The sequence below is a fragment of the Metarhizium album genome, assembly GCF_000804445.1.
Source record: "Metarhizium album ARSEF 1941 chromosome Unknown scaffold_8, whole genome shotgun sequence".
NCBI classification, from domain to species: domain Eukaryota; kingdom Fungi; phylum Ascomycota; class Sordariomycetes; order Hypocreales; family Clavicipitaceae; genus Metarhizium; species Metarhizium album.
In genome coordinates, this window is record NW_024467582.1 from 612,690 (window position 1) to 637,861 (window position 25,172).

The window sequence follows — 25,172 nt, forward strand, 5'->3', positions numbered from 1 at the left end:
CGCCGTAGCGTCTCCCCCAATCCATCTCCCCGCGGAGAGGCACAAGTCGTACGACTCGGCCTCGGCCGCACTCACTGACTCTCCGCCCGTCGCCGCTCCTTCATCTCCAAGTGCCTCTGTCGGGCGGCCTCCAGCCGTGCCTCCCCGTCGGGGTGCCTGTCCAGCATCTCCCTCAGGACCCTCTGGCGGTACGGCAGCGCCGGGGCCCTGCGCTTCTTGGAGTCCTGCAGCCTCACCGTGCGGCCCTTGGGACCCGGCACGGCACCGCTGACGAGGACCACGCCCAGCTCGTTGTCGACCCGCATCACCTTGAGGTTCTGCACCGTCACCCACTCGTTGCCCATCCGCCCGGGCATCTTCTTGCCCGGCAGGACGCGGCTGCCGCTCCCCTGCGAGGGGCCCGTCGTGCCGATCGTCCGGTGGTTCTTGGAGTTGCCGTGCGACGCCTCCTGGCCCGCGAACCCGTGGCGCTTCATGCCGCCCGCGAACCCCATGCCGCGCGACTTGGCGCGCACGTCGACGTCCTGCCCGGTCTGGAACCAGTCCGGCAGCAGCTGGGACCCGACGGGCAGGAGGCCGTCCCGGCCGCGCACCGCGAACTCGGCCAGCTCGCTCTTGGGCGCCATGCCCTTTGCCTCGTAGTATCCCAGCATCGGGCTCGTCACGTTCCTGGGCGGGCGTGACCCGGCGCCGACCTGGACCGCCCAGTACCCGTGCTTCTCTCTCGTCTTGTTCGCCACGACCTGCACCTGGTCGAGCTGCAGGACCGTGCAGGGCACGCGCGTCCTGCCCACGAACATGCTGGTCATGCCCTTCTTGGTGGCGAGGACGCCCGTTCGGAGGGGCGTCGTGTTTTCTCGGCGCTTCAGGGCCGCCGCGGGACCCGTCGTCGGCGCGGGCAGCCCGGCATTGGGCTGGTTGAAGCGCCGGTGGTGCGATCGCGGTGGTGCCGTCGACCAGCCGTACTGGATGCCGCGCCGGGCGGTGAGCGGGAGGACAAGGCGGCGCGGTGCTGCCTGCTTGGCGAAGTTGACCGATGGTCGGGGGAGTGCCACCCTCAAGGAGAGCCGGGGCGGCATGGTGTGTTGTATTGCCGCGTTGGCCATGTTGCCCATTGAAGAGACGGACGGGCCACGACGTTGATCCGTCGTGGAATTTTCACCCGGGGTGGTCGGGTATACTGCGGATGGTCGCATTTATACATCACAATCTTCAACATCCTCTCTGGCCGAGGCGGCATCTTCACTATTCCCTTTGGAAAGCACTCGTCGATTCCGTGCCCCCCCCGTGACAGGCCTTGGCGGTCTACACCCCCGGGCCTCTGCCCCCAATCCCACTTCCCATCTGGTTCACAGTCGTCCCCTTGACTTTGTGGTCCCCCGGCTGCGCCGCCGCCTCATACAAAATGTTTGCCGGCGCCTTGCCCAGCTTCGTCCACTCGCCTTTGAAGCCGATGTAGCTTACGCGCGAGACGTCCTCGCCCCCGTCCCCGAAATTGTCCACAAAGAAGAGCACCAGCCGCTGGACGTTGCCAAACAGCGCTCTCTTGACGGGGATCTCTTGCACGTCAGACGTCTGGGAGAGCTCGATCTTCTGCACCGGCTCCGTGTCTTCGGCTGCTGAAAAGTCCAGGCCGTCGTGGTTGACGAAGAGGTGGAGTGTTTTGGGTGCAGAGGGGGACGGGGATGTGCGGATGAGGACGGAGTGCAGCTTGACTTGGGCGGCGAAGCTGCGCATTGTTTAGCTGTCTGCTTTCCGAGTATCGAGAAGGGTTCAATTACAGGCAGGCCCCCTCTGGTGGCGGCGAGAGAGGAGGAGTGAGAGAGAGAAAACCTACGGCACGGTCATGAGCAGCTGTTCATCGGCGTCACTCGCCAGCTCTGGCTCGGCATCCAGTCTCTCTGCCCACGTCTTCTTGACGATGGCCTTGCCGGCATCTCGTCTCGATTCGTTCAGTGTTGTGATTTCATCAAAGTTGATTTGCTGGTAGAGAGACGCCTGCAGGGCCGGGGTGACGTCGTCTGAGTGATCGTGCTCGTGGCCATCGTGGTGCTCGTGCGCGCCGTGCTCGTCGTGGCAGTGGGACATGGTGCGGCCAGGTCTGAGGCTGTGTTCCACGCGGTGGGAATGAGTAGCAAAGGAAGCCGTCCACTCGTGAGATGAGAGATCGACGAGTACAGTTTGCTGTTGATGGCAGGTGGTTGGACGGAACTGGATGGCGGGGAGCACCGCCGCTTTTCTTGGTGGGGATGAAACAAACCGCCCCGCCGAGTTGATGGTGTTTGTTCCAACTTCCGGCCAGTATAACTGATTTACATCTGGTTCCGGTCTTCTATTGTCTGTCGGCGTGGTGCCTTACCGTGACTTGGAGTTTTGCACATTCTTCTGGGGGCTGGGGTGCACTGATCCTGCGCGGCTGCTGCTGCAGCGTTTGGGGTTTCGTCTCGCGTCAGTCCGTCAGTCCTCATTCAGTAACCACCCATGTTCTCCTGTCGCTACGTATATGCCAGTGAATCCTGGAATCCGACGCCCTGACAAGCGAGATTCAGGACCAAGCTCCTAGTAACGTACTGCAGTATAATAGGTATGGGCTTATCAGTAAGCATGTATATCATAGTGGTGACCATCAAACTGGTTCCCCTCTTGGGTCCATGACAGAGTGTCGCCACGTGAGCAGCGACCCCGAAAAAAGAAAAACATAACAAACAGGACAGGGATATTCCTTTGCTGTGAGCTTTTCTCACATCATGTATAAACGCCTGGGTATCTTAAAAAAAATAATGCAACTGCTTCATCGGAATCCGCTCCTCCTCTTCCCCTTCTTCACCCTTTTTCTATCTCCAAAAACACCCGAAACGGGCTGACTCATTGTCACAGACGGCCCCATAATGCCAATGGACGGCGACGAGTCTGGGATGCGCTGCTGGCTGGACATTGCTTGTACTGGGGGTGGTCGCATGCCCATGGTTGAAGAATCTTCGCCGAGGCCGTCGCTGGCTGGAAAGCCTTGTCGCATGAACGCAGGACGCTTGAACTTTTCAGATTGAGCCCTTCTCTTGGTTTCGATTCTCTGCAGACGCCGTTTGGCGAGGGACAGCTTCTCCTCTGTTGCCAACACAATACTAGAAACGTAGTCTTCGGTGGCGACTCCACGCTCCGTAGGCCAGTAGGAGAGAATCTTTGGCGGCCTGAGCGATCCTAGAGCCCCTTGTTTGATCGTTGGTGCGAGGAGTTTCAGCCGCTGGAAGGCAGCATCGGGAGCGTCATCGGCTGAAGCAGATACTTGCGACGATGGGGCCATCGCCTGGCTGGAACACGGTAACTGACTGGAAGAACGTGCCTGGAACAGGTTGATCCGGCTCTTTTCCGCGGCTTCGGAACCTCTCGGTCCAAAGAGGGCGACATTCTGCACCGTGACGCCGTAGCTGGACAAGAACATATCCTTAGCAATCTCCGTCACCCAGATTTCCCGAACCCCTTGCTTGTCTTTTGGCAGAGAGTCTGCTACCGGCGCTAGCCACAGCTCAGAAAGTTCTTTGATAAAGAAGGGATAACTGAGAAGAGAACCGGGTGGATCATCTGCGTGTCGTCTTCTCAGTTGCGTCACAGCCACATGTTCATCTGCATTGTCTAGTAGCCCTTCGATTTCGGCTTCCATCCCTTCGTTAGGATCCCCGTAATTGATCGGCTGTTCGAGGGTCGATACAATCTCCATCCTGTAGCCTGGGTTAGCATTTTGCCTCGGCACAAGACTAGGGGATATCCAACTCACCAAGATGTCAGAGGAAAAGAGCCCTCCTCCACACCTCGTTCTGTCACACGGCGAATGGCATCAACGAGGTGCGTCGGGAGACCGCGCACGCCTTGAGAAATTGTAGCTTGTAGTTGCGACGTAATTTTTTGAGCTAGAGGGTCAAGTTTTAATAAAACAGGCCTAGCTTTGCTTACTACGACCTCGTCAGAGGTATTTTCGTCGCCTGGCCTGGATCTCTGCTGCTTAAGCAAAGAATCCAAGTCCTTGTCCGTCATGCCGTCTGGAAGCACGAAGATATCCCCCATGTGGCTCAAGAGACGCTTCCTCCTCCGCTTCCAACGTCGGCGATTTTCTGACTTGGACCAACCAATACGGGATGTAGGCAGGCTCACCTCCAACGACGGGTCAATAGAGGTGGCGCATATGCAGTATCGCACAGCCAAGTCTTCGTCAAGAATAGTGACCTGGTAGAATTTGATGCCTGCACGGGCATATTTCGTTCCTGGCCCAGATTCGTCTCCTACGGCTGATAAGTCAAGCTTTGCAGGCTGTACTCTTATAGTCTGTGCTTTGCTGAGCGATGGCGCTTTGCCTCGTTCGGACAGAGAAGTGGTGTGACGGTGCCACTGCGGGAGCTCCGTCTCTGAAGAAAAGTTAAACCAGTACACGGTCAGCTGATCCGTGGAAGGTGAAAAAACCAAGACCATGCTGCCATCCGTCTGATTTTCAGACACCGAACAGACGGACATGTTGCAGCCTTCATTCCAAAGACCGATATGAGAGCAAGCGAGTAAGGCTTTTGGCCGAGCGATGGTCCCGGGCTCTACAGCCTCGGGAAGTAAATCTAACCAGATGACCTGGTGAGTAGTCAGGACGAAGGCGTGGTTCTCGTTACTCGGGCTACTCTGGATGTCCAGAATGAGGCCTGATTTCGCCCTTGATTGCGAGGAGAGGACGTATGAATAAGTCGGAACGGAGTCGGCCTCAACGTCCAGGAGAGAGATGCGTTCCGAGTTCCACACCAAGACACGTTGTGAATGACTAAGAGCGCGTTTGCTGGTGACATTCGGCAATCCTTCTTCATCAGGCTGTCCAATTTGCAGCATGCCATGCCTCTGAGCGGGAAACCCGGGAACGCGCGGGACCGTGCCGACGACGCCCTCGCATATGTGGCCACACTTGTACAAAGATAGCCGCACCGTCTTCTTGGCTACTTGCCAAGCACCTTGTAGACGCCAAACACTCCAGTAACCACACTCGTCAATGACGGCTATTTGCGGCAGAGATCCACTGGGTGTCGGATCAAAGCAAACATCAGAGAAAGTGTTACCGCCCGTTTGATGGTGATGTAGTGTGATTAAGGGATTTGGCGTAATATAGGACGGCGGCTGTGACGGAGGACCCGATCTACTGCTGTCTGGCAATGGACTTGGGTGGTACTCGGGACGTAGAACGGTCACAGAAGTTTGGCTTTGAACCAGGAGCCATCGCGCTGGTCCAGATTGCCAGTACGACGTGGCGAACTTGATCTTCGTAATGGGTAAACCGTCACCCGTCCATATCGACTCCTCCTCCTGGTGAGTAAAGTCAATGACTGAGAGATTGAGAGTCGCATCTTTCCCCTCTTCCCACCGCCACTGGGACTTTTCCATCCTCGTCAGCCGTAGCTGGGAACCAGATTTTCCCGTGGCCACTGCCAGCACCGGTACTCCTTTAATGCCGGAGGGCTGTCTCCGGTCAGACATCTCACCGACCGCGAGAAGAGGTCCGCCAGTGTCGCCGTCTCCCGATTTCTCGAAGCGGTCCATATTCTCCTTGAGAAGATCTTCCAAATCTGTAGCGCCACCTAGAAAGGCTTCGGGGTGCGAGTTTAACAGCCATCTCTGCTGAACTTTGCGCGCCTTCCAAAAGCTGGCGGAGGACTCTGGAACTGTCTGCTTCGATGGCGGATACAACTCGGCTAAAGACCCGACAATCCCGAATGTCGGAGCCATGGACACTGGCATCTCGGCTCATTGTGGGAATCGAACGCGACAAGGCCTTTCCGTCTTCGAGGCAACTTGCCCATCGTGAGAATGATTGTTGGGAGCTTGAAGTCTGGGGTCAAAACGAGGCACGTGACCGCGTTTAGTGCGAAGGGTCCCAGGCCGGCGGTCGCGTTGACCCAGCAACAGCCCGATACGGTAAACACCCAACAAAGCAGAGCCTGGTTAGACTCGAGATTTGCTCAACGCCGCGGCCAGTCGCCGATAAACAGGACAGCGAGAGAAAGACGCACACGAAAGTAATAATAATAAGTAAAATGACTACAACGTTTGAACCTTCATTCTCTGCCAGCGGCAGCCGACCGACCATGGCAACCGTCGGGCCACCCCTAGCAGACAGTCTCCCGAGCATCAACTTTGGATTCGACGATTTGCGAGATCGCATGGCCAAATTCACCGCCAAATTCGACGAGTTTATCGAGCAAGGACGAAAAAGAGTCTTGGAAGAGCGCAACCAATTCCGCATCAATGTTGTCGAGCTTCAAGGTACGACAGCTTTCCTCCCCCACACGCGTCTTGATTGCCATTCATCAACAGGCCCCCCCGACTGACCTACCATGCAGAGGACCAGCGCATGAAGAAGAGGGACATTGAAATCGTCCAGGTCAAAAGCACGGCCTACCAGCACACACTGGAGAAGGAAGACGCCGAAACGCGAGAAATGGAGGCGGCAATTGCGTCGCTCTCGGCGCAGCGCGACGCCCACCTCGCTACGCGGGAGAAGCTCAAACAACAAATCGCCCAGACGCAAGCGGAGATAGAATCGCGGGTTGCGGCGCAGCGCGCGCACGCGGCGCAGCAGGAAGCGCAGCAGAGGTTCAACGTGCCGGAGCTAGATTTCTGGATCACAAACCTGTGCTTGCGGATCGAGGGTGCGGGACAGGATGACCGGTTGAAGTTTGTGTACACGCACATTGATGAGAAGAACTGGGAGCGAGAGGCGTGGTTTGAGCTGGCGACGAGCTCGAGAGACTACGACGTCAAGCACTGCCGACCGAAATTGGAGAGGGAGGACGTGGAGAGGGTGCTGGAGAGGGTGAACGAGAGTAGAGAGCTGGCGGTGCTGCTGAAGGGGATGCGGGAGTTGTTCGTGGAGGCCATGAAGTCGTCGTAGGCGAGATATTGTTCAGCGACGAGCATACTTGACTTTTCGGATCTTATGATGGCACGATGCGTGGTGTTTGGCGACATTCTGGGCCATGGCCAAGGAGATGTATTTTGCCACAGCCAGTTTCAACCTTGAACAGAAGTGGTTTAATTGCTCACTTCGGAAATCACCAGAAATGATTCTCGACCATCACCGTCGACCGCAGAGCACGTGTGTCAAACGTGGGAGGGGGAGAAGTAAATGCTCTCTGCTCTGTTCTGCCATACAACCCATCCGCGCGACGCACAAAATCATCCCCGCAACTCGTCAACCCACCGCCGCGTCGGCCGTCGACGTCTAGAGAGAGCAACGCGCTCCCCCACCCGCGGAACCCAGTCCTCAAACTTCCCTCCGTCAACAACGTAGCTCGCCATGCCCGATCCAGGCAGGAAACCCGAGCCCGACAAGCGCGCGGCCGCCCAGCAAGCAGTTGACATTCTCCACGAAATATCTACCCTTCTGGTTCGTCGTCCCCGTCTTGCGCGTCGTCCCTTGGCTCCCGAGTGAATAGGCTCTTACACGTCAGTAGAACTGCCACCTGGACAGACGAGCCATATCGATTTGCGTGTCAATGATTGAGAAGGGCGTCAACCCAGAAGCGCTGGCGGTAAGAGCAGGACGGGAATTTTGAACCCACCAGAGGACCTGATGCTGATGCGTTTGTAGAGGATAATCAAGGACTTGAGACAGGAGGCTCAGGATGTTGAGAGGCAGGCAGGCGGCGGACGGGCATGATTTGCACACACGAAATGATGAAGTGTGATTGCTCCGAGGAAACAAATGTCGGAAGCCGGAGTTTAGGGCAACAGGCTTGACTTCTCTTGATATGGATATATGCTATGATGCTATTTGTAGAGTGCACTTCTCGATGCTCATTCTGACCGCTTGTTCCTTCTGTATCTTACAATGCAAATGGACACAATAATCCTCGTCATGCTCTGTTGATCACAACATGACTGCGAACACCCTTGGTTGGAAAGCAAACCTACAACTCCACATGACATGCTGAACTTCAAAAAAAGACCGAAAAATACATCCGTTGTTGGCATACAGTCATTCCTCGTGGCGGCTTGATGCGATACGGCAATTTCCTTCACCTGTGTCCAATGAGAAGAATGTCGTCATCGTCGTCGTCGTCGTCGTCGTCGTCATCCTCATCTGCACTCATGATGCCTTCACTATCCTGATCGGAATCAGAATTTCCTTGGCCAAACTCGCCCTCATCTTCATCCCCAACTTGATCTTCTTGGCTCCTACTCCCTCTCCAGAGTCCCAAGATATCGTCGTCGGAGTCGATATCAGCGGCAATTTGAGGAAGGTAGGAATCGGTGCCCGACTCAAGAGGGGAGAATGATCGCGCGAACCTATCTGAAGCACGGTGCTGAAGCTCAGTTCCGTGTGAGGAGTGTCGTCTCCTGTTTGGAATCCAAGCACCAGCTCGAGATGACGTTGCCGGAGGAGTCATGGCCTGACGTTGAACAGCGGCTGAGGTCTGCGCGCTTACTGCCGCCTCCGTCCTCTCTGTGGCGGTCTGAAGCTCTTGGCTGCTCTGCCCGTGCATCTGCAACTCCACAGTGTTGTATGATTGGCATATCGAGCATTTCAGGCCAAGCCAGTGGTAGGGAACAACGCATTTTCCAGAGCAATCATTGCAGAGGACAGTTGCTTTGGTATCTCGAAATTCCGGGGGCATGGGCTGATTTGCAATAGCGACATCCAGGTTGCGAAAGTGAGTCTCCATGTTGGCCAGGCTCTTATTGCAGATTGGACACTTGTACGAGACTTTCATGTGTTGGTCATAGCACTTCTTATGTATGCTATGTCCACATGGCATAAACACCACAGGCTTGGGTGACGTGAACATGTACTCTCCGCAGATTGGGCAGTCGCAATCCGTGGACCTCTCGATACACTTGTGGGAGCTCTGGATGGACGTGGTTATGCACGCACGGCAAGTCTTGAGGCTAGTGAGTAAATACTTACATCAAGACGAAGAGTTCTCCATGAGTAGCTTACCTTGCAGTGAAAAAAGTCCTTTCCCAAGCCAAGTCCTCGGCGGCAGATACCACAGTCGTTACAGTGATATATTGGTTTCCTCTTTCGATTCTCCCACAGTTTGCAAATATTGCAGTAGTAGTGAGCCGAGATTTTGCCACAGCTGATACACACTTCAGAGGCCTTTTGCGGTGTTCCGCAAAGCATACAAAGCATGTTTCTCGTTTCCCTCCGAACTAGGCTGTGGTCTTCCGCAGCATCGTGGCAAAATCGACAAGTATACCACCTCTTGCAAGTAAAGCACTGCAACTTGACGTTTCGTTCATAGTGTTGACAGCCCAACGGCGGCTGGGACTCTGGTGGCGTCGTGAGACCCTGCCCCTGCAGCTCTACATCCGAGCCCTTACGTGAACGTATCGGCGCAAAAGTCGGGGCAATATCGCTGTTGCTGATGACAAACTTGTCCGCAGTTGAGAGTTGATCTGTGGCCTGGTTATACCATGACTTGAGAGACTCCAAAGGACCTGGGGAGGCTGAAGATTCCCATTCATGACCCAATTCTTCTTCCGAAGGAGCTGTTGGTTTTGTGCAGTTGGCCACTTGCGAAGCATGATAGCCTTCCAGGAGGAGTTCGTGCATACGCCTGGCTTTCTCAGCTGGCGGCGAGTTTCCAGCATTTATCGCCTGGATGCGTTTCCTCAACTCCTGCATTCCATCGTCCTCCGGAATCGCGCGACCCTTTCTCGGGGTCAGAGTAAACCCTAAGTGGTCGTGAGTGGTATTGTCGCTTGTCGGAGGAGATTCAAAGACGTCCCCCACTCTGGTTTCCTGTGTTGATGTGCTCACAACCCGTGATCGGGGTGTTTCTGGACGCCTCGCCATGGTTTCCTCGCCGGCAGTCCCGAGTTGCCCAGGTGCTTCATGTACGACGGTCCCGGTAGTGCCGGAGTCGTTTACTGCATCGGTATCCGACGCAGGGGCCGCTTCATGTTCCTCGCCAGTCACGGTCGTGCGTGATATCTCAGAAAAGCGGCGAGCTTGGCGTAGGACGGGGTTAATGATGAATTCGGAGACGAGAGAAGACATTGAGTTGGCCACAGTCTGGTGGTGGAGAGCGGCCTCGGCAGAAACAGAGATTGGAAGTGGGCTGCGGGCCAATTTCCCGTTCTCTCCCCTCTCGGAATAGAAAGCAATCTTTGAACACGTGAGAGGGAATCGTAGGTGAAGCGCACGGCGAGGGCGATGAGGATAGAGCAAGAGACACTGCTGACATTTTGTTGCGATGTAATAACGAGTGCTTCGGCGCTCCGGGGTCAACCGGTCCCGCCGCTGCGTCGTCGACAGCTAGTCGGTGCTTCAACGGCGCACCAGACTGGATGACATAACACGGCTCGCACTGATTCCGAGCGGCTTCCAAGGCCCTTGACTGGTTGACGACCGGGCCATGGCGATGGCAGCAGTGGGCCCCTATCGTCTATCATGTGATGGCCGAGACGATGGCTCTTTGCTTTGCCCGGGACCCGACGTCAGTCTCTACTTGAATTAAGTACCTAGGTACTTGGTAAGTTTGTTTGCACCGCGAGTGTACATACATGCCAAGGTACCCACCTAGTACGTCTAAGTACCTCTTGAGTACCTAGGTACTTATGAGGAAGTAGGCACTCGGTGCGGTACGTACGTGGCCCCTACTTAAGTCCTCTGCGACTCTGCGCAACGTGCCGACTGGCATGCCCTAGAATCTGTCAAGGCTCCAGTGAGGCCAAGGGTTCCCAATTCCCTGGTTGCATTTTTATGACCTCGCTCGCGTTGAAGCTGTGACATGTTTGGTGTAGCTCTCTGCCCTCCGTACGGAGTGGTGGCGCGACTTCCAGCTACTGTACTCCGTACAATGCTGGGGAACTCCCATACTGGTACTTGGAACAAGGCTCCAATTAATTGGCTATCCGTACCTGTGTCCTCGCCAGGAGCCTGCCTGAGCCTGCCTGAGCCTGCCTGAGCCTGCCTTGAGCTGGCTTCATCGGACCCTTGGCGCATCGCCGCCATCGGTGGTGATTGGACCGTGCCGGAAGCAGCTGTAGAATATGGAAGCACTGAGCGTCAACGTCTCATTGTCGGATACGGACTCGTTCCGAATTCATTGAGTATTTTGGTCCATCATCGAGTCTGTGAAACCCGCCAGACCTTTTCGGGCGCCACGCGTTCCTCGGCCGCTGAGGGCTTCTGCTTCGCTACGTGCTTGTCACCCAGCCGCATGTCGGCCAGCCGCTAAAGCAAATGTCTCAATGTGGCATTTTAGCGCATTCGGCTGCAATGTCGGGCGTGCACCCTGGGGCTTACCGAGTACCTCTACCTGCAAGTGCCTAGTGCCAAATTCCACTGCTGGTGGTCCCCGTGCACCTGCCAGCCCGCACTGCGGCCGGCCGGCCAGAGGGCCGCAATCGTTATTCTCAATAATTGCCCTCGACAAGCTTGGCCCCTCCTGAATCTTTTCCATGTCCATCTCGGTCACCTTGCCATCTCCTGAGCATCGTTTTCCCTCCCCTTTCTCGGGAATTTTTATTCTTTTCCCATTGACGACGAGCTTACCATCGTCGATCAAGGGGACTTTTTTCCACTTTTTCTTTTGAGTTGTCCTCGCTCGTCCCATCGTTACGCCTCTAGAAGGCCGCCGTCTACGAGTGCCTTGGGTTTTCGCGTCGAAAGCAAAGTGGCACTTTGGGTCTGCCAACGTCCGGTGCTATTTCTTCTTCTCGACCTCGTCGAATCAGTCCCGTCGAATCTTTATAGCCCTTTCTTAATTGATTTGCCATGGTAGGCGACAAGGCCGCCGTCGCCTCTGGCGCTGACGTAGGCGAAGGGCTGCGAAAGCGTCCCGTGAATAGCAGCCCTCCAGCTCGCCTTGTACCTCAGCCCGCCGACTACACGAAGCGGGCGGCTAGAAAGGTGAGACCGAAGCAGACGGATTTTCTTTCAAAGCCACCAACGACGGGCGGACGGGACGACTGACCATTGAAACAGACGGAAAAGAACCTTGTTGAAGCTTTTGCAGAGTGGGAGCACATCATTGCTCCACTCATCTTCACGGCCCTCGCCTTCTTCACGCGACTGTGGAAGATTGGTCTGAGCGACATTGTTACCTGGGATGAGGCCCAGTAAGTTTGCTCTGTCTAGCTTCCTGCCGCTCTATTGCTCCCAGTTCTGAGAGCTGACCTTGGGCAATCACAGCTTTGGCAAATTTGGCAGCTATTACATCAAGCACGAATACTATTTTGATGTCCACCCACCTCTTGGAAAGATGCTTGTTGGATTGTCTGGTTTTCTTGGCGGATACAATGGGTCTTTTGAGTTCAAATCTGGCGAAAAGTACCCTGAGGAAGTCAACTACACTTTCATGCGAGCCTTCAACGCCTTGTTTGGCATCGTCTGCATTCCCATGACCTATTACACCGCCCGCGAGCTCAACCTCCGCCGATCTGCCGTCTGGCTTGTTACGCTGATGGTCCTTTGCGAGAACTCATTCACCACGATTAGCCGTTTTATCCTCCTCGATTCGATGCTGCTTTGCGGTACTGTCGCTACTACCCTTTGCTGGGCCAAGTTCCACAATCAACGCCACAACAGTTTTGAGCCTGAATGGTTCTTCTGGCTCTTCATGACTGGTTTTAGCATTGGCTGTGTCTGCAGTGTCAAACTGGTCGGCCTTTTCGTTACGGCCCTCGTTGGTCTGTACACTATTGAGGATTTGTGGAACAAGTTTGGTAACACCAAGATGCCCATCGTAAGTCACAGCCGAATTGTCCATTCCTTCCGAGTCTGCCATTGGTGTATGCTAACACCACACAGACGACCCTGGCTGCTCATGTTGTCGCTCGTGTCGTTGGGCTGATCCTCGTCCCCTTCCTTATCTACCTCCTCTCCTTTGCCCTTCACTTCGCCATCCTCGATCGCACTGGTCCCGGCGATGCCCAGATGAGTTCCCTCTTCCAGGCTAATCTGAAGGGCACAGAGGTTGGAAAGAACAGTCCCTTGGAAATCGCTTACGGTTCTCGTGCTACTATCAAGAATATGGGTTACGGTGGCGGACTGCTTCACTCCCACGTTCAGACATATCCCGAAGGTTCTCAGCAACAGCAAGTCACTTGCTATCACCATAAGGATGCCAACAACGACTGGTTCTTCTATCCCAACCGCCGTGAGCCCGACTTCGACCCCGAGTCCCCGGACCTTCGCTTTATCGGTGACGGTGGCACGATCCGTTTAATCCACGCGCACACTGGACGCAACTTGCACTCTCACGATATCGCCGCCCCAGTGTCCAAAAGCGACAAGGAAGTCTCTTGTTATGGTAACCTTACTGTCGGCGATGAAAAGGATCACTGGAAGGTTGAGGTTGTCCGAGATGTGGCGTCCCGGGACCGCAGCCGAATCCGGACTCTGACAACGGCTTTCCGTCTCAAGCATGAAGTTTTGGGTTGCTATCTGAAGGGCACAAATAAAAACCTCCCCCAGTGGGGTTTCAAGCAGATCGAGGTCTCCTGCACCAAGGAGAACAATCCTCGCGATGCTTATACCCACTGGAACGTTGAAGCCCACTGGAACGACAAACTGCCCGCTGGTGACCCAGGTGTTTACAAGTCTCCTTTTTTCCACGACTTCATTCACCTCAACGTTGCCATGATGACCTCCAACAATGCTCTTGTTCCCGATCCTGACAAGCAGGACGACCTTGCCTCGAAGTGGTGGCAGTGGCCCATTCTCCACGTCGGCCTCCGCATGTGTGGTTGGGATGACAACATTGTCAAGTACTTCCTGCTCGGAAACCCCCTAATCTACTGGGGCTCCACCATTGGTATTGGAATTGTCGGCCTTGTTGTTGTGTGGTACATTTTGAGATGGCAACGCGGCTTCACTGACCTAAATGCACGGGAAATTGACCACATCCACTACTCTGGCATCTATCCTGTCGCCGGCTGGTTCCTACACTACCTGCCATTCGTCATCATGGCCCGTGTCACCTACGTCCACCACTACTATCCGGCCTTGTACTTTGCCATACTTACTTTTGGCTTCCTCGTGGATTGGACCGTCAGAAACCGCAACACAACTGTCCAGGGGATCACATATGGTGCCCTGTATGCTGCCGTCATTGGCCTCTACGTCTACTTCCTGCCTATCTGCTGGGGAATGGTTGGTCCCAATCAGCAGTATAGCTACATGAAATGGTTCGACAACTGGAAAATATCTGACTAAGCGGTGTCGACGTGGACTTGTGCTGCGGACGCTTGTGAGCGAATGAACGCCATGGCATTCGACGCTCGCCGTGGCAAAGGCAAACCAAACTCCTCTCCCCCTCAAACACGTTCCTTAACCACAATATAGCTTGCAGCTATGCCACACATCAAGAGAACCAGGGATTCTCACCAAAAAAATGGGCGTGAAATACGTCCAAGGGAGGAATTTGTTTCATGATATTTAGGCCGGGCTGGAAATGTATCAAAGAAATGGTGTGTGTGTATGTGTGTGTAGAATTACCGTCGAGGACAACTCTGCGACTAATGCAACCGTGGTGGGTTTTCTTTTTGAACATGACCGAGTACCAAGGAGGCTGAAATGTGATGAGGAAAGAAATTACATTACGCATTAATGTCTAACCCCAATGCATTGTATCCAGTGATGGTAATAATGACGAGCGACAAGAACCGAGGCAATTGCGCAACAGAAAAATGTTCAATGACGGGGTATCGTGCATACATGCTCTAGCGTGTTTGGGTCGTCAAGAGTCTCCAAGCCACTCGGCCCCAGACAAGAGGCTGAGCGAGGAGAGAGCCCATATCCTGCCTGGCCTTTGGACTCACACCTGATGGTCAGCAACAGCCACCACCGGCGGCAGATTTGCCATCGGCACCCAGCTTCACCTGGCGATTACCAGCGGCGCCGGGGCCCTTGACGCCAGACCTCCTATCATTCAAGTCATACTTGCCGGCCTGGATGTTGTGAAATATCCTCTCGGCAACCCTCATGAAGGCCTGCTCGACATTCTCGCCGCTCTTGGCACTGGTCTCGACATACTCCAAGACGCCGTTCCTCCTCGCCCACTCCTCTGCCTCTTGCCGCGTGACCTCCCTCTTGTTGTCCTCCTGCTGCGCCAGGTCGGCCTTGTTACCGACGAGGACGACGACGATGTCTGGCTCCGCAATCTGTCGCAGGTCATTCAGCCAGTCGGTCACGTGCCGAAAGGTCTGTTTGCGCGAGAGGTCGAAGACGAGGAGGGCGCCGCTGGCACCACGGAAGTAGGAGCGGGTGACGGACTTGTAGGTCTCCTGGCCGGCCGTATCCCAGAGGGACAGCTTCATGTGCTTCTGGGGCGTTTTGCTCGTGTCGCGGGGCGGCTCAGGGAGCCCGTCCGCCCGGGGGGCCGAGCTCGTGGTCGTTCTCGTGGTCGTGCTCGCCGCCGCCGCCGCCGCAGACGGAGACGGAGATGTGTAGGGGGAGGAGAGGAAGCTCGAGGGCCTGGTGTGCGGCGGGCCGACGGGGACGATGCGCGAGCCGAATTCCACGCCGATGGTGACGTCGTGGTGCGGGGAGAAGCGGCCTTCGCAGAGGCGGATTGTCAGGCTGGACTTGCCGCATCCCGAGTCGCCTATGCAGACGAGCTTGGCGATGTAGTCCCACGGCGAGGAGGCCATGGGGATCTGTGCCCTCGTGTGGTCGGGACGTTTGTTCGATGGCGAGTGACGGTTCGAGCTTCGAGCACGGCGGGGGCCCGGGCTGCGTGCGTACGGTTGGTGCGAGGGGGGAAGTCGGAAAAGCTGGCCGGCTATGGCGATTTCAATGGGCTGGCGCGCGGGTGTGAGGGTGGCCTGGTATGAAGACGGCTGGTTGGTGATGGGAGTTGCGGGAGGGAAGGCAGAAAGGGCAGAGGACAAAGGATCGGGACGCAATACACAGGTCGTTGTCATCGGCGTACATCGTGGTCGACTCCTCTTGTGGGGGGGCCCTCGGGTAAGGGAAGTATGTCCTTAGTACTTAAGTAGTTACTTGCTTACCTGCTTTAAGTAGCGTGTACATCTGCGGCGGGCGGTAGGTGCCCAGGTGCTTGAGAAGTACTTTAAGTAAGTACTCAAGTACGGGGTACCGGGTTGGCGGCAACGTTTAAGCTGGAAGTGAAAGCGTTCCAAGGCTTTTGCGTCATGAACCGCGGTGCGTGCAATTCACGGGGAGAATTCACTACACACTACAGGAACTAAGGAAGCCTCTCGTGAAGTAAGTACTCAAGTACCTTGGCGCAGTTGCTGCCACCCGTCTTTAGGCTCGCTAATGGCACCCTCGTCCGCCTCAAATGTTCTAAGCACTTAAGCTAAGAGGTACCCTTGAGGAAGTACCCGGCACATAAGTCAAGAGGTACCTACCTAGATACCTACTTACCTAGGTAGGTACCCAAGGACTTACCAAGTAGAAGTAGGTACTTAATCACCTACACATAGTGACACGCTCAACTGTTCAGCAAGCCATTGGCTCACGTGCTGTACAGATGCAGCAACACTGACGACATTTTCGTAGAGCAATGGTCTCTGCTGCTGCGACGACAACCAGTTGGGATCAAATTTTGATGGAATCTTAGAATAATGAATGAATACGTGTAGAAATAAACTGTTTGCGCGGCAGTGCGCACCAGAAGAAAAACCCGTTCCAATCCACTAAGTTACATGCGGCCCATCAACGAGGCCTGATGATTACACTCTGACCTTTATCTAGAACTCGTCAGACCGGTGATATCTCTTCTCTTAAATGCTGACTAGTTGACAGTAACAGGTTTCTTCTAGACGATGACGACTGCGAGGATAGCGACAGTGATGGCGGCAAAAGCGCTCAAGGAATTGCTGGCAGCACCGGCGACCATAGGCCCTACGTTGGGCGAAGTGGCTATGAGCGGCGAGTTAGAGATCTGCGGCAATGGTCTTTTTCTTTTCACGAAATTGTCAAAATCCAAAACACCAAAAGAGGTCTAGTTTCATGGCAGAGGGTTGGCATCACACGTACGTTTGGGAACGGTGCTGGCTACGGTACCGCTGACCGATGCTACCGTTGAGTGAGGCGGTGCTGGAACGACTGTGGGTGAGGAAGCAGGGGCGGTGCTTTCGCTCGAATCGGTGGACTTGGAAGGGGCCTTGGTTTGCTCATGAGAGGCCTCCTCGGTTTGATCATGAGAGGATGAAGCGGCGGGACTACTGGCGCTCTGTCTTTTCCTATCAGCCTGCCATTCGCATCATCTTTGAGAACAGCGCATCGAGTGACTCACTACATAGGTCACTGTTTTCCCTTCACAGTTCCCTTTGACAGTATCGGCGTTCTCGTATACGCCAGTGTCCCAACCGCATTGTCCCTCAGCTTTGCCGTAGCAGTAGTCGGAGAGAACTGACGTGTACGGAAGTTCGCAATTGAGATCAACATCTTTTGCGCGAGCCAAAAGGCCTGTTCAAAGGTGATTGATAGATCAGCAGGTCCGTCTTTACTGGCTCATCGGTCCAGGATGTATTAAGGCTCGTAACCTACCACAAGTGGCGTGGCACCCTGCCTCATGATCTTTCACGGGACCGTACATGGAGAGGTCGAGAAATCGGACTTCTTTGCCATTTTTATTGATCTTTAAGCCTCCCATTGCCTGCTCTAAGCCATCCCATTTGAATGGGAGGCCCTCTTCCCTCACGATGGTGACGGTGGACCTCGTCTCAAGAACGGGCGCAGCGTTGACAGCAGCTCCCAAGAGCAAGGGGATGGCAAAGGAGAAGCGCATTTTTGTTGCTAGTAATGTGATTAGATTGGAAAGGGTCTTGGGATCGGGGGCTGGGGCAGTTATCCGGAGCGATTGGCTTGATTGTGCTGGGTTGTCTGGGAACGACGAGGCAGGAAACGACGGGATTTATATACGCCAGCGCGACAGCAAAACCCACCATGTAGACAATGCCTCATCAGACACCTAGTCGAGTCCCATCGCTCGCTCGCTTGTCGGAGTTACGGCTCGTGTTTCCGTCACATTCCCGCCTGACCACGGCGAAATGCATTTTAAATTGCCCGGGGTGGACAAGAGGGGACCGTCTGCTCGCCATGGCGCCATATGCTCGCCATTATTTGAGCCAATATCAACATCAGCTGTTGGTCTCAGTCGCACCGAAGAGGCTGAAAACCACATCTCTCTCGAATAGAGACGCCATGATCCATCTTTCTTCACGCTCACCATGCTGACCGCGGCTCTCTGTTCAAATATCCTTCTCTCGCCATTGTGTGTCCTTCGGACAGTTGTCCATTGCGGAAGCAGGAACGTGTGTGGCCATCTCTACACACCCATGCCCTCTGCCGCCGTGCATCGCATCAAGGCAAGACACTTTTTGCAAAGGACAAGTCAATTTTATCAATCACATCTTATCTGATCCAAGGCGGCGGCGGAGACGATATTTCTTGGCAAATTTTAAACCGAGAAGCAAGGTGGATGGATGCCTCCCACGACGGACAGGCCAGAAAGGACTGTTAGAATTTATAGACAGGATAATAATACTACCAATACTGCTTCTTTTGTATTGAGACTGTCCGATACCCCTGTCTCGTCTGATTCCTCTCGAGTACCCAATCACACTACGGAAGAAAAGTGGCCAACAATGGAGCAGGATCTTATCTGATCCGACGGCAGGTATATCATCAGCCCACAATCACCGTTCAAGACCCACAAACCCCTGCCCGCCAAGCAAATAGACAAAATTCTCTTGTTACGTACAGCTTGACTCCTCTGTTCATTTCGGCTCATTGCAAAAAGGGACGGCACATATGTGCAGCATCTCGTCCGATCGACCAGCCGGGACCTGCATGCCTGGCCACAAGAGTTGATTTATGACAGTCCTTTGATGTCACATGGCACTTGCGGCCAAAGACTCCATCCACTACATGACTTGCTGCAATGCAATGCACAGAGGTTGGTTACCGGTAATGCCTTGAGCATCTGGGGCACGTTACGGAGTACATACACAGGCATCTCCTGGTATACGTAGCCCTAGTTAGTTAGTTGGGTTCCCCAGGTACCTTTGAGACTATGCAACATTACTACACGTGAATCGAGTCATTTGCTCCGGGGCCTAATCATCGCCACTGCCATCCAGCCCTTGCTCCAGTCAATACCTGGGGCGGGGGCCGAGTCTTGGACTTGTTCTGTGGGCACGCTCGGGTTCTGGCCATCTTCGGCGTTATCGCACCCCGATGCAAGGGTAATTGTCGATGTGCAGCTCAATTCAGCATATAACACCGCCTTGGTATTAGAGGTCCTTGCGGGCACAGGCTTCTATTTATGCGGCAGCCTTCCGCCCCGAGTCTCGTGACCATAGACCTTGCATGACCAACATCTGTGTGACAATAATCGACTTGATATTCTTCTGGTATCTCGACTCTATAATCTTGGGGCATCTGACAAATGGGCTTACCAGTTCAGTGATTGCATGAGGCTGGATTGGCAATACCCTGCTGTTACAAGGACTTCCGACTCATGAGATGATCCGCTCGTCCATATCGACGAGTACCGCTGCGTTCATGCGAAATTGGGACAAATTGCAAGATGCGAAACTGTGACACGGAACTTGCGGTCAAGGACCTCGATGCACTAAGGCCCGACATGTCTCAACCCCTTGATGCCTCGGTCATCTAGGCCGAGTTACACACAGAGGCATCTTCTGGTGTATATATATAGCGCTCGTTGGTCTGGTCCTGTGAGGTTGAGGGAACATGGACTTTGGAGATCGTACGATATTATATGTGAATCTAGTCTTTTGCTCCAAGCCCTCATTATCGTGACCCAGCCCCTGCTGCGCTAACCCGGCTTAAGACATTGAGGTGTTAATGCCTTAGTTTTTCCTAGGCTGATGCTATACATACAAGCATCTGGAAATATAGCTCTTGTCAGGTATTTCCTTTACATAAAGGAATTAAGACTATATATAATATTATGTGCAACTAAATTATTTTCCTCAACGCCACAAATATTAATACGTACTGCGAATACAACCCTTGGTGCACGCACCTACACGATTACCGGGCTCTGCGTCGCCTTTGGTCGGATGGACACATTTAATACCGAAAACTATCGGCTTTACGTTTTCGAAGCGCCAAAGGACGGCGATAACCCAAGGTTAGTGGCATCATTGTACGTCGCCATATCTTCTTTGCTGGAGGGAAAACGAGAATGCAGATGACCCGACCATTCACCCCGTGCCGAAAGAAACCCACCCGACACTGAGCGCTCCGCCGTCAAGCGGACAGTCGACCGGGAAATCGAATCAGGGGTAGGTGGGAGTCATAAACTTGACGTCTCCTGTAGAAACAAAAGCATTAGCATTTCGTCACGACATTAAACACTGTAGAACGTCAGAGCACATGGCAAAGTCTTCACCAGAGAACGACAATGAGAAAGTATTTCGCCCCATTCAGCGGAATGGTCCATAGGCCAAGTGCAACCGTGGGCAAGGCATGAAACAGCCTACAGCAGCGCACGAGCCGAGATCGAAGGCTCAATAAAGGCATCAAAATCGCGTCGTCGTCTCCTAGACAAACCTTTGCACGCGTTTCCAAAACAACGCCTGCATGATGCATTTTCCCAACCTTCAGCCTGTGAAGGACAAAAATTTCTGGAGTGCACTGCTTGCCGCCTCGTCAAGAAACAGCACAGAGGTTTCGTGAACTGAAGTCTGCCGCGCCATGAAGAACATCGACTTTGTGGAAAAAACGTCACGGTGGCTCAGGCCGCTGATATGAAAAAGGCGCTGGTTGTGCTATCCGGGGGATCCCTGGTGCCTGGTACCATCAAAGGTTACCCATCGCTGAGCGCAGCAGTGTTGGCTTCAAAGGCTTCGGCGTCGTTTGAGTTGGTAATAGAGTCGAGCTTGTTTGATCAAGACAATAGAGTAGTGGGGATGTCTTAGACGGCTTCAGGTGTTTGGTCGAGTTCTCGGAACGTCGCCGTATTCTAATGACGTATCCAAGATGCAATAACTTACTAATCGACTTTAGGTTCAGAGGTCCATGGTTTAGATACCGGGTCTTGGAGGTTAGGCCTCAGGCCTCAAGTGCCCAGGGGTCCTCTTGTAAAGTTTATACCAAGTACTCAAGTACTTAGGTACTTAGGTTAAGTACCTAGGTACTTTACTTAAGTACCTACTTCCTAGGTAAGTAGCTGCATCCACTGTTGTGAGTACGTTCTTGAGGTGAACTTGGGGCTTTAGGCCTCTATAATCCGGTTGTCGCTGCAAGTGTCCAACAGCTGCTTCTTGGTGGGGCGCTGTGACTCCCCCGCCTGACGCCTGACGCATTCTGCTGACCGTCGTAGACTCGAACTGACACTACTCCGTCCCCTTTAGCGTCTGGTGCTCAAGTCGAGTAACATTTGTTCCTACCAAACCGTCACGCCTGTCCGAGGTACTCGAGGTATCCCCATCCAAACTGCCTATCAGCTGCACTTATCCTTTCGCTAATTGCATGTAACTACCTACTTAGCACTTATCCCAGGACCCCCGACCTCGCGTCGCATGACCGGAACTCCCGACGCTTCGGCCTGGGGAGATTTCGTTATCATCACCGCCACTCCTTCCATCGTCCCCCATGTCCTTCACCAGAAGCCTTACTCGACCGTCCTTGCATCTCATTTCGATACCCTTAACCTGGAATTTCTAGGGAGCTGCCGTATTCGAGAACGACCACACCGCACACTTCGCCGGCACTCAGCCCAGCACCGCATAATTTATCAACCTGTCTCCATCGCCGTATCTATCCAGCGACGTCATTCCTCGAACTCCTCCTCGGGAGAAGGCCTCAAAGAATCAGAGGCGTGTGGGGGTGGATGGTGAAATAGGGGATACAAGACACACAGAACCATGTTTTCAGAATGTTTGTGACTGACCATCTGCCTTGTTGTTATCGTCCACGAAATTGATTAGAGATTCCGCAGATGCATCACGATTCTTGGCACAGTCCCAGTCAAGACTGTCAGGTTTTGCTGGACAAGGTGACAATGATTATCCGAGATCCAACGACTCACCGCTGTCGAGGCCAGGGCGAGGCCAACGAGACGGCGGCAGGTTAGGCACAGCCCACCGGTCCTTCTTATCAAGGGGATATGCTGGAAATCCCTATCAACAGAACGGCAGCGGCTCGAGGTTTGGTAACATAGGTTTTGCCTCGCGGATATCGGCAGCCCAGGACGCCCCGCTCTTCCACAGCACCCTTGACGAGTTTCGAGAAGAAGACGACGAAGAGGAACGGGAGCGGGAAGCCGCAGATTTGTTTGCCTTGCAAAGATCCCGGCGGGTAGCCGCCGCAAGTAAACTCGCAGAGAGCGCCGAGTCAGCCAACAGTCGCGGGTCCAACCAAGACAGCACGGGAGATGTCGACCATCCTTATCAAGATGCTGTCTTTAGCCGAGGCATCAGAAGTAGTTGGAACGGCGCGAGGAGCTCTCATAAACCACCTGTTGCCAGCGATACCGTGTTCGAGGAGAGCGAAGAACTTTCGAAATCAAGCGAAGAGCAGCATCAGGATACCACTAGCAGTCATTCACAGGCAAAAAGTAAAGTTATGGTCGATGTCGGGCTGGATTCTCAGGAAGAAGGAGATGATGATCCGCCCGAATCGTTACTAGGAGGTGAGGCACCAACCGATTCTAGCCCACCGCCATTTCAGAGGTTCAAGCCTCAACCAGAGCGAGAACCGTTCATCTTGAGGAGAACATCTACAACCGAGTCCGATATCAGCAGTGTCCGCAGGAATGAACCGCCGGAATACGACGTCGCTCAGCCGGGAAATTTGTTGACCGAGGGCGAATTATTCAAGCATGACCCGTTCTTTGCATGGATATTCCTCATCAGCTTTGCGGGCATGCTGTCGACATTTGTGTTGGTGTGGCTGCACACTTCACCGCAAAGGAGCCCAGTTGGTGACACGATATATGCCACGCTTCAGAAGTCGTTTGACATGTTGGCAGTGGACACTGTGGTTGCTGTGTTGGTGTCCTTCATATGGCTCGCCGCGCTGCGATCCTTTGTTCGCCCGCTCGTCAGCGTCATTTTGATTGCAGTACCGGTTATCATGCTGTCATTTTCCCTGTACTCATTTATTTCATCATTCAAAGGAAGGACACACGGATCCAGCGTCCAAGATTCAGTCATGAGGTGGGTATCGCTTATCCCTGCCGCATCTTGCGTGCTGTGGCTCTGGCTGGTGGTCAAGGGTCGCCGAGCCATCCAGCAGGCTATTGAAATTCTGCAGTTTTCGTCCAAGATCCTGGCACAGAACCCGGGTCTACTCATCATTGGGTTTGGTTGCCTTGCACTGATTGTTGTGTGGACGTGGGCTTGGCTGGCCATGTTCACGCGTGTCTTCATGGGTGGTTACTTTTCAAAGTCGCTGGTGAGGTTCGTCATTCAAATATCGAGTTGGTGGCTCGGGGCTGCCTTCATCTTGATGTACATGTGGACGCTGTCCGTCATTAATGCGGTTCACCGCGCAACGACTGCAGCTACTGTTTCGCAGTGGTATTTCCACCGCAACGCCGGTCCCGTCACGCCATCCAGAGAAATTGTTGCGGCAGCCCTCGGCCATGCGACGACGACAATCTTTGGCAGCATCTGCCAGTCTACGCTGCTCTCGCTGTTGATTCGAGCGCCGTTGCTGTTTCTCCCCCGGCGGGTCGGCGGAGCGATTACGAATTTGGCCGGATTCTGGATTCCCACACCGATTGTAGCTCTTACGAATCCGTTGACAATCACGTACGGTGCCATTCACTCGCAAAGCCTCGCTGTTTCGGCGAGAGGACTTGACCAAATGGAAATTGTGTCGCCGACAATTCCCACCACGACATTGACACCTCGAGCACTGCGTCTTCGTGGCCAAGCAAACGGACTTTTGCCATACAGACTGGCGAAGCTGCTTCTCGTGGCTACGCGGCTGATCATGGCGACAGGTCTTGGCTTTGCAGGGTGGGTGATGACGGCGAAGCAGCTTCGAATCCAACTGCCCGATGGCATGGGCGTCCGCGGCTCTGCCTACGCATACGTTGTTGGGATCATGGCTAGCTTCATTGGGTACTCGGTTATGGGCGCCATGGAAGGCATCCTGAGCGGTATTGTGGATGGGGTTCTTATATGCTACGGCAGCGAGAGACGTATGGAGAGGGGACATGGGCGTTATTGCCTAGAGGCGGCGTATCTGTTCGGGGAGCGGCGAATTGGCGAGGACTTGGGATATGTTTGAATCAAGTACTAGCGTCATATCCCTTTGCTGTTTTGCATATTGGAAACACATGAGGAAAGGTAGAATGGTAGAGGCAGGCGATGTTGCTCGGTGAGACTTGTCGGAGACGGCATAATCAGCGTTCTACTGGAAGCTCTTGACTTTGAATGAGTGTACTTGAACGTCGACGGTGAGGACGAATTCCGGACGCAGGTAACCAGTGGCCCGTAGGTTGATAAATTGCTGCATCAGCCGCAGCAGCTGTAGTTGCAAGTTCGCCACGCGGAGACACCTGGGGCTAGGCGTATTGGCTGGTTTCATGGAATATTTTCGTCAGCGAGGCTGTGGGCGTTAGTGGCTGAGGTGCTCCGGGGCCGTCTTTCCATCTAAAAAAAAGGTCGGTGGCGGGCGACTCATGGCCGCAGGGGCACGGCTAAACCATGATTTTGCGACACTTTGTTTGACGGCGGCGCGGCGGTCTTGTGTGTACGTGTTGGAATCATTCCTCGGCAGCAATAGTTGGAGTTGAAAGCCCGAGCATCTCTTCCATGTTCAGCGGGCGAACACGACCCTGCCCGGCACGTCGGATATGCGGCAACGGAATCAGCCCGAAGCGGCTCGATGCTCCCAGATGGCGAACACCCGTCAATCTGTGTATCAACCGCGCGTTGCAGGCCTCCCGCGAGCTCGAGGAAAGGTGGCAGTGCAGGGTGAGTCACGGAGTGATAAAGCTTCTTCTCCTTTCCCCCCCTGGCTGCTCGACTGGTCAATATGACGACAGGTCTTCCAGAACAGGCATCGTGGAGCAGCCGCAGGTGGCCCGTTCGTTCCTTCCTCCTTGGCGCAGAGCTAATGTGCGCGGGGTCCCGTCTGTAGGGGCATGCGTGACCTATTTCTTATTCATATGTCGCCGCTACATCCTTTCACTCTCTGTCTTTTTTTTTCTGAACTGTGCCCTGTCCTCCGATACGAA

The 25,172-nt window shown here is 54.2% G+C and overlaps 10 protein-coding genes across 10 annotated transcripts; 4 read left to right on the plus strand and 6 right to left on the minus strand.

Annotated features, from left to right (window-relative positions):
* Positions 1 to 71: 71 nt before the first annotated feature.
* On the minus strand, positions 72 to 1,115 carry MAM_03977 (60S ribosomal protein L3; the record flags this gene model as incomplete). Its single annotated transcript, XM_040822776.1, has 1 exon — positions 72 to 1,115. One exon carries the CDS (start codon positions 1,113 to 1,115, stop codon positions 72 to 74), a length of 1,044 nt encoding a protein of 347 aa, XP_040679282.1.
* A 190-nt stretch (positions 1,116 to 1,305) lies between these two features.
* Positions 1,306 to 2,088, minus strand: MAM_03978 (Proteasome-interacting thioredoxin-like domain, C-terminal; the record flags this gene model as incomplete). The annotated part of the gene is made up of 2 exons (XM_040822777.1): positions 1,306 to 1,729; positions 1,838 to 2,088. The coding sequence occupies 2 exons, from the start codon at positions 2,086 to 2,088 to the stop codon at positions 1,306 to 1,308; spliced, it is 675 nt and encodes a 224-aa protein (XP_040679283.1).
* Positions 2,089 to 2,791: 703 nt separating this feature from the next.
* On the minus strand, positions 2,792 to 5,748 carry MAM_03979 (RNA polymerase I-specific transcription initiation factor RRN6-like protein; the record flags this gene model as incomplete). Its single annotated transcript, XM_040822778.1, has 2 exons — positions 2,792 to 3,716; positions 3,773 to 5,748. The coding sequence occupies 2 exons, from the start codon at positions 5,746 to 5,748 to the stop codon at positions 2,792 to 2,794; spliced, it is 2,901 nt and encodes a 966-aa protein (XP_040679284.1).
* A 359-nt stretch (positions 5,749 to 6,107) lies between these two features.
* MAM_03980 (Chromosome segregation protein Spc25) lies at positions 6,108 to 6,913 on the plus strand (the record flags this gene model as incomplete). The annotated part of the gene is made up of 2 exons (XM_040822779.1): positions 6,108 to 6,285; positions 6,363 to 6,913. The coding sequence occupies 2 exons, from the start codon at positions 6,108 to 6,110 to the stop codon at positions 6,911 to 6,913; spliced, it is 729 nt and encodes a 242-aa protein (XP_040679285.1).
* A 405-nt stretch (positions 6,914 to 7,318) lies between these two features.
* On the plus strand, positions 7,319 to 7,681 carry MAM_03981 (uncharacterized protein; the record flags this gene model as incomplete). Its single annotated transcript, XM_040822780.1, has 3 exons — positions 7,319 to 7,408; positions 7,476 to 7,553; positions 7,613 to 7,681. 3 exons carry the CDS (start codon positions 7,319 to 7,321, stop codon positions 7,679 to 7,681), a joined length of 237 nt encoding a protein of 78 aa, XP_040679286.1.
* Positions 7,682 to 8,039: 358 nt separating this feature from the next.
* Positions 8,040 to 10,027, minus strand: MAM_03982 (CHY zinc finger containing protein; the record flags this gene model as incomplete). The annotated part of the gene is made up of 2 exons (XM_040822781.1): positions 8,040 to 8,903; positions 8,963 to 10,027. 2 exons carry the CDS (start codon positions 10,025 to 10,027, stop codon positions 8,040 to 8,042), a joined length of 1,929 nt encoding a protein of 642 aa, XP_040679287.1.
* A 1,722-nt stretch (positions 10,028 to 11,749) lies between these two features.
* On the plus strand, positions 11,750 to 14,191 carry MAM_03983 (Glycosyl transferase, family 39; the record flags this gene model as incomplete). The annotated part of the gene is made up of 4 exons (XM_040822782.1): positions 11,750 to 11,884; positions 11,960 to 12,093; positions 12,167 to 12,719; positions 12,785 to 14,191. The coding sequence occupies 4 exons, from the start codon at positions 11,750 to 11,752 to the stop codon at positions 14,189 to 14,191; spliced, it is 2,229 nt and encodes a 742-aa protein (XP_040679288.1).
* Positions 14,192 to 14,805: 614 nt separating this feature from the next.
* On the minus strand, positions 14,806 to 15,900 carry MAM_03984 (GTP-binding protein rab2; the record flags this gene model as incomplete). The annotated part of the gene is made up of 1 exon (XM_040822783.1): positions 14,806 to 15,900. The coding sequence occupies one exon, from the start codon at positions 15,898 to 15,900 to the stop codon at positions 14,806 to 14,808; it is 1,095 nt and encodes a 364-aa protein (XP_040679289.1).
* Positions 15,901 to 16,760: 860 nt separating this feature from the next.
* On the minus strand, positions 16,761 to 17,735 carry MAM_03985 (uncharacterized protein; the record flags this gene model as incomplete). Its single annotated transcript, XM_040822784.1, has 4 exons — positions 16,761 to 16,864; positions 16,982 to 17,177; positions 17,241 to 17,413; positions 17,495 to 17,735. The coding sequence occupies 4 exons, from the start codon at positions 17,733 to 17,735 to the stop codon at positions 16,761 to 16,763; spliced, it is 714 nt and encodes a 237-aa protein (XP_040679290.1).
* A 4,811-nt stretch (positions 17,736 to 22,546) lies between these two features.
* Positions 22,547 to 24,220, plus strand: MAM_03986 (Choline transporter-like protein; the record flags this gene model as incomplete). Its single annotated transcript, XM_040822785.1, has 1 exon — positions 22,547 to 24,220. The coding sequence occupies one exon, from the start codon at positions 22,547 to 22,549 to the stop codon at positions 24,218 to 24,220; it is 1,674 nt and encodes a 557-aa protein (XP_040679291.1).
* Positions 24,221 to 25,172: the final 952 nt, after the last annotated feature.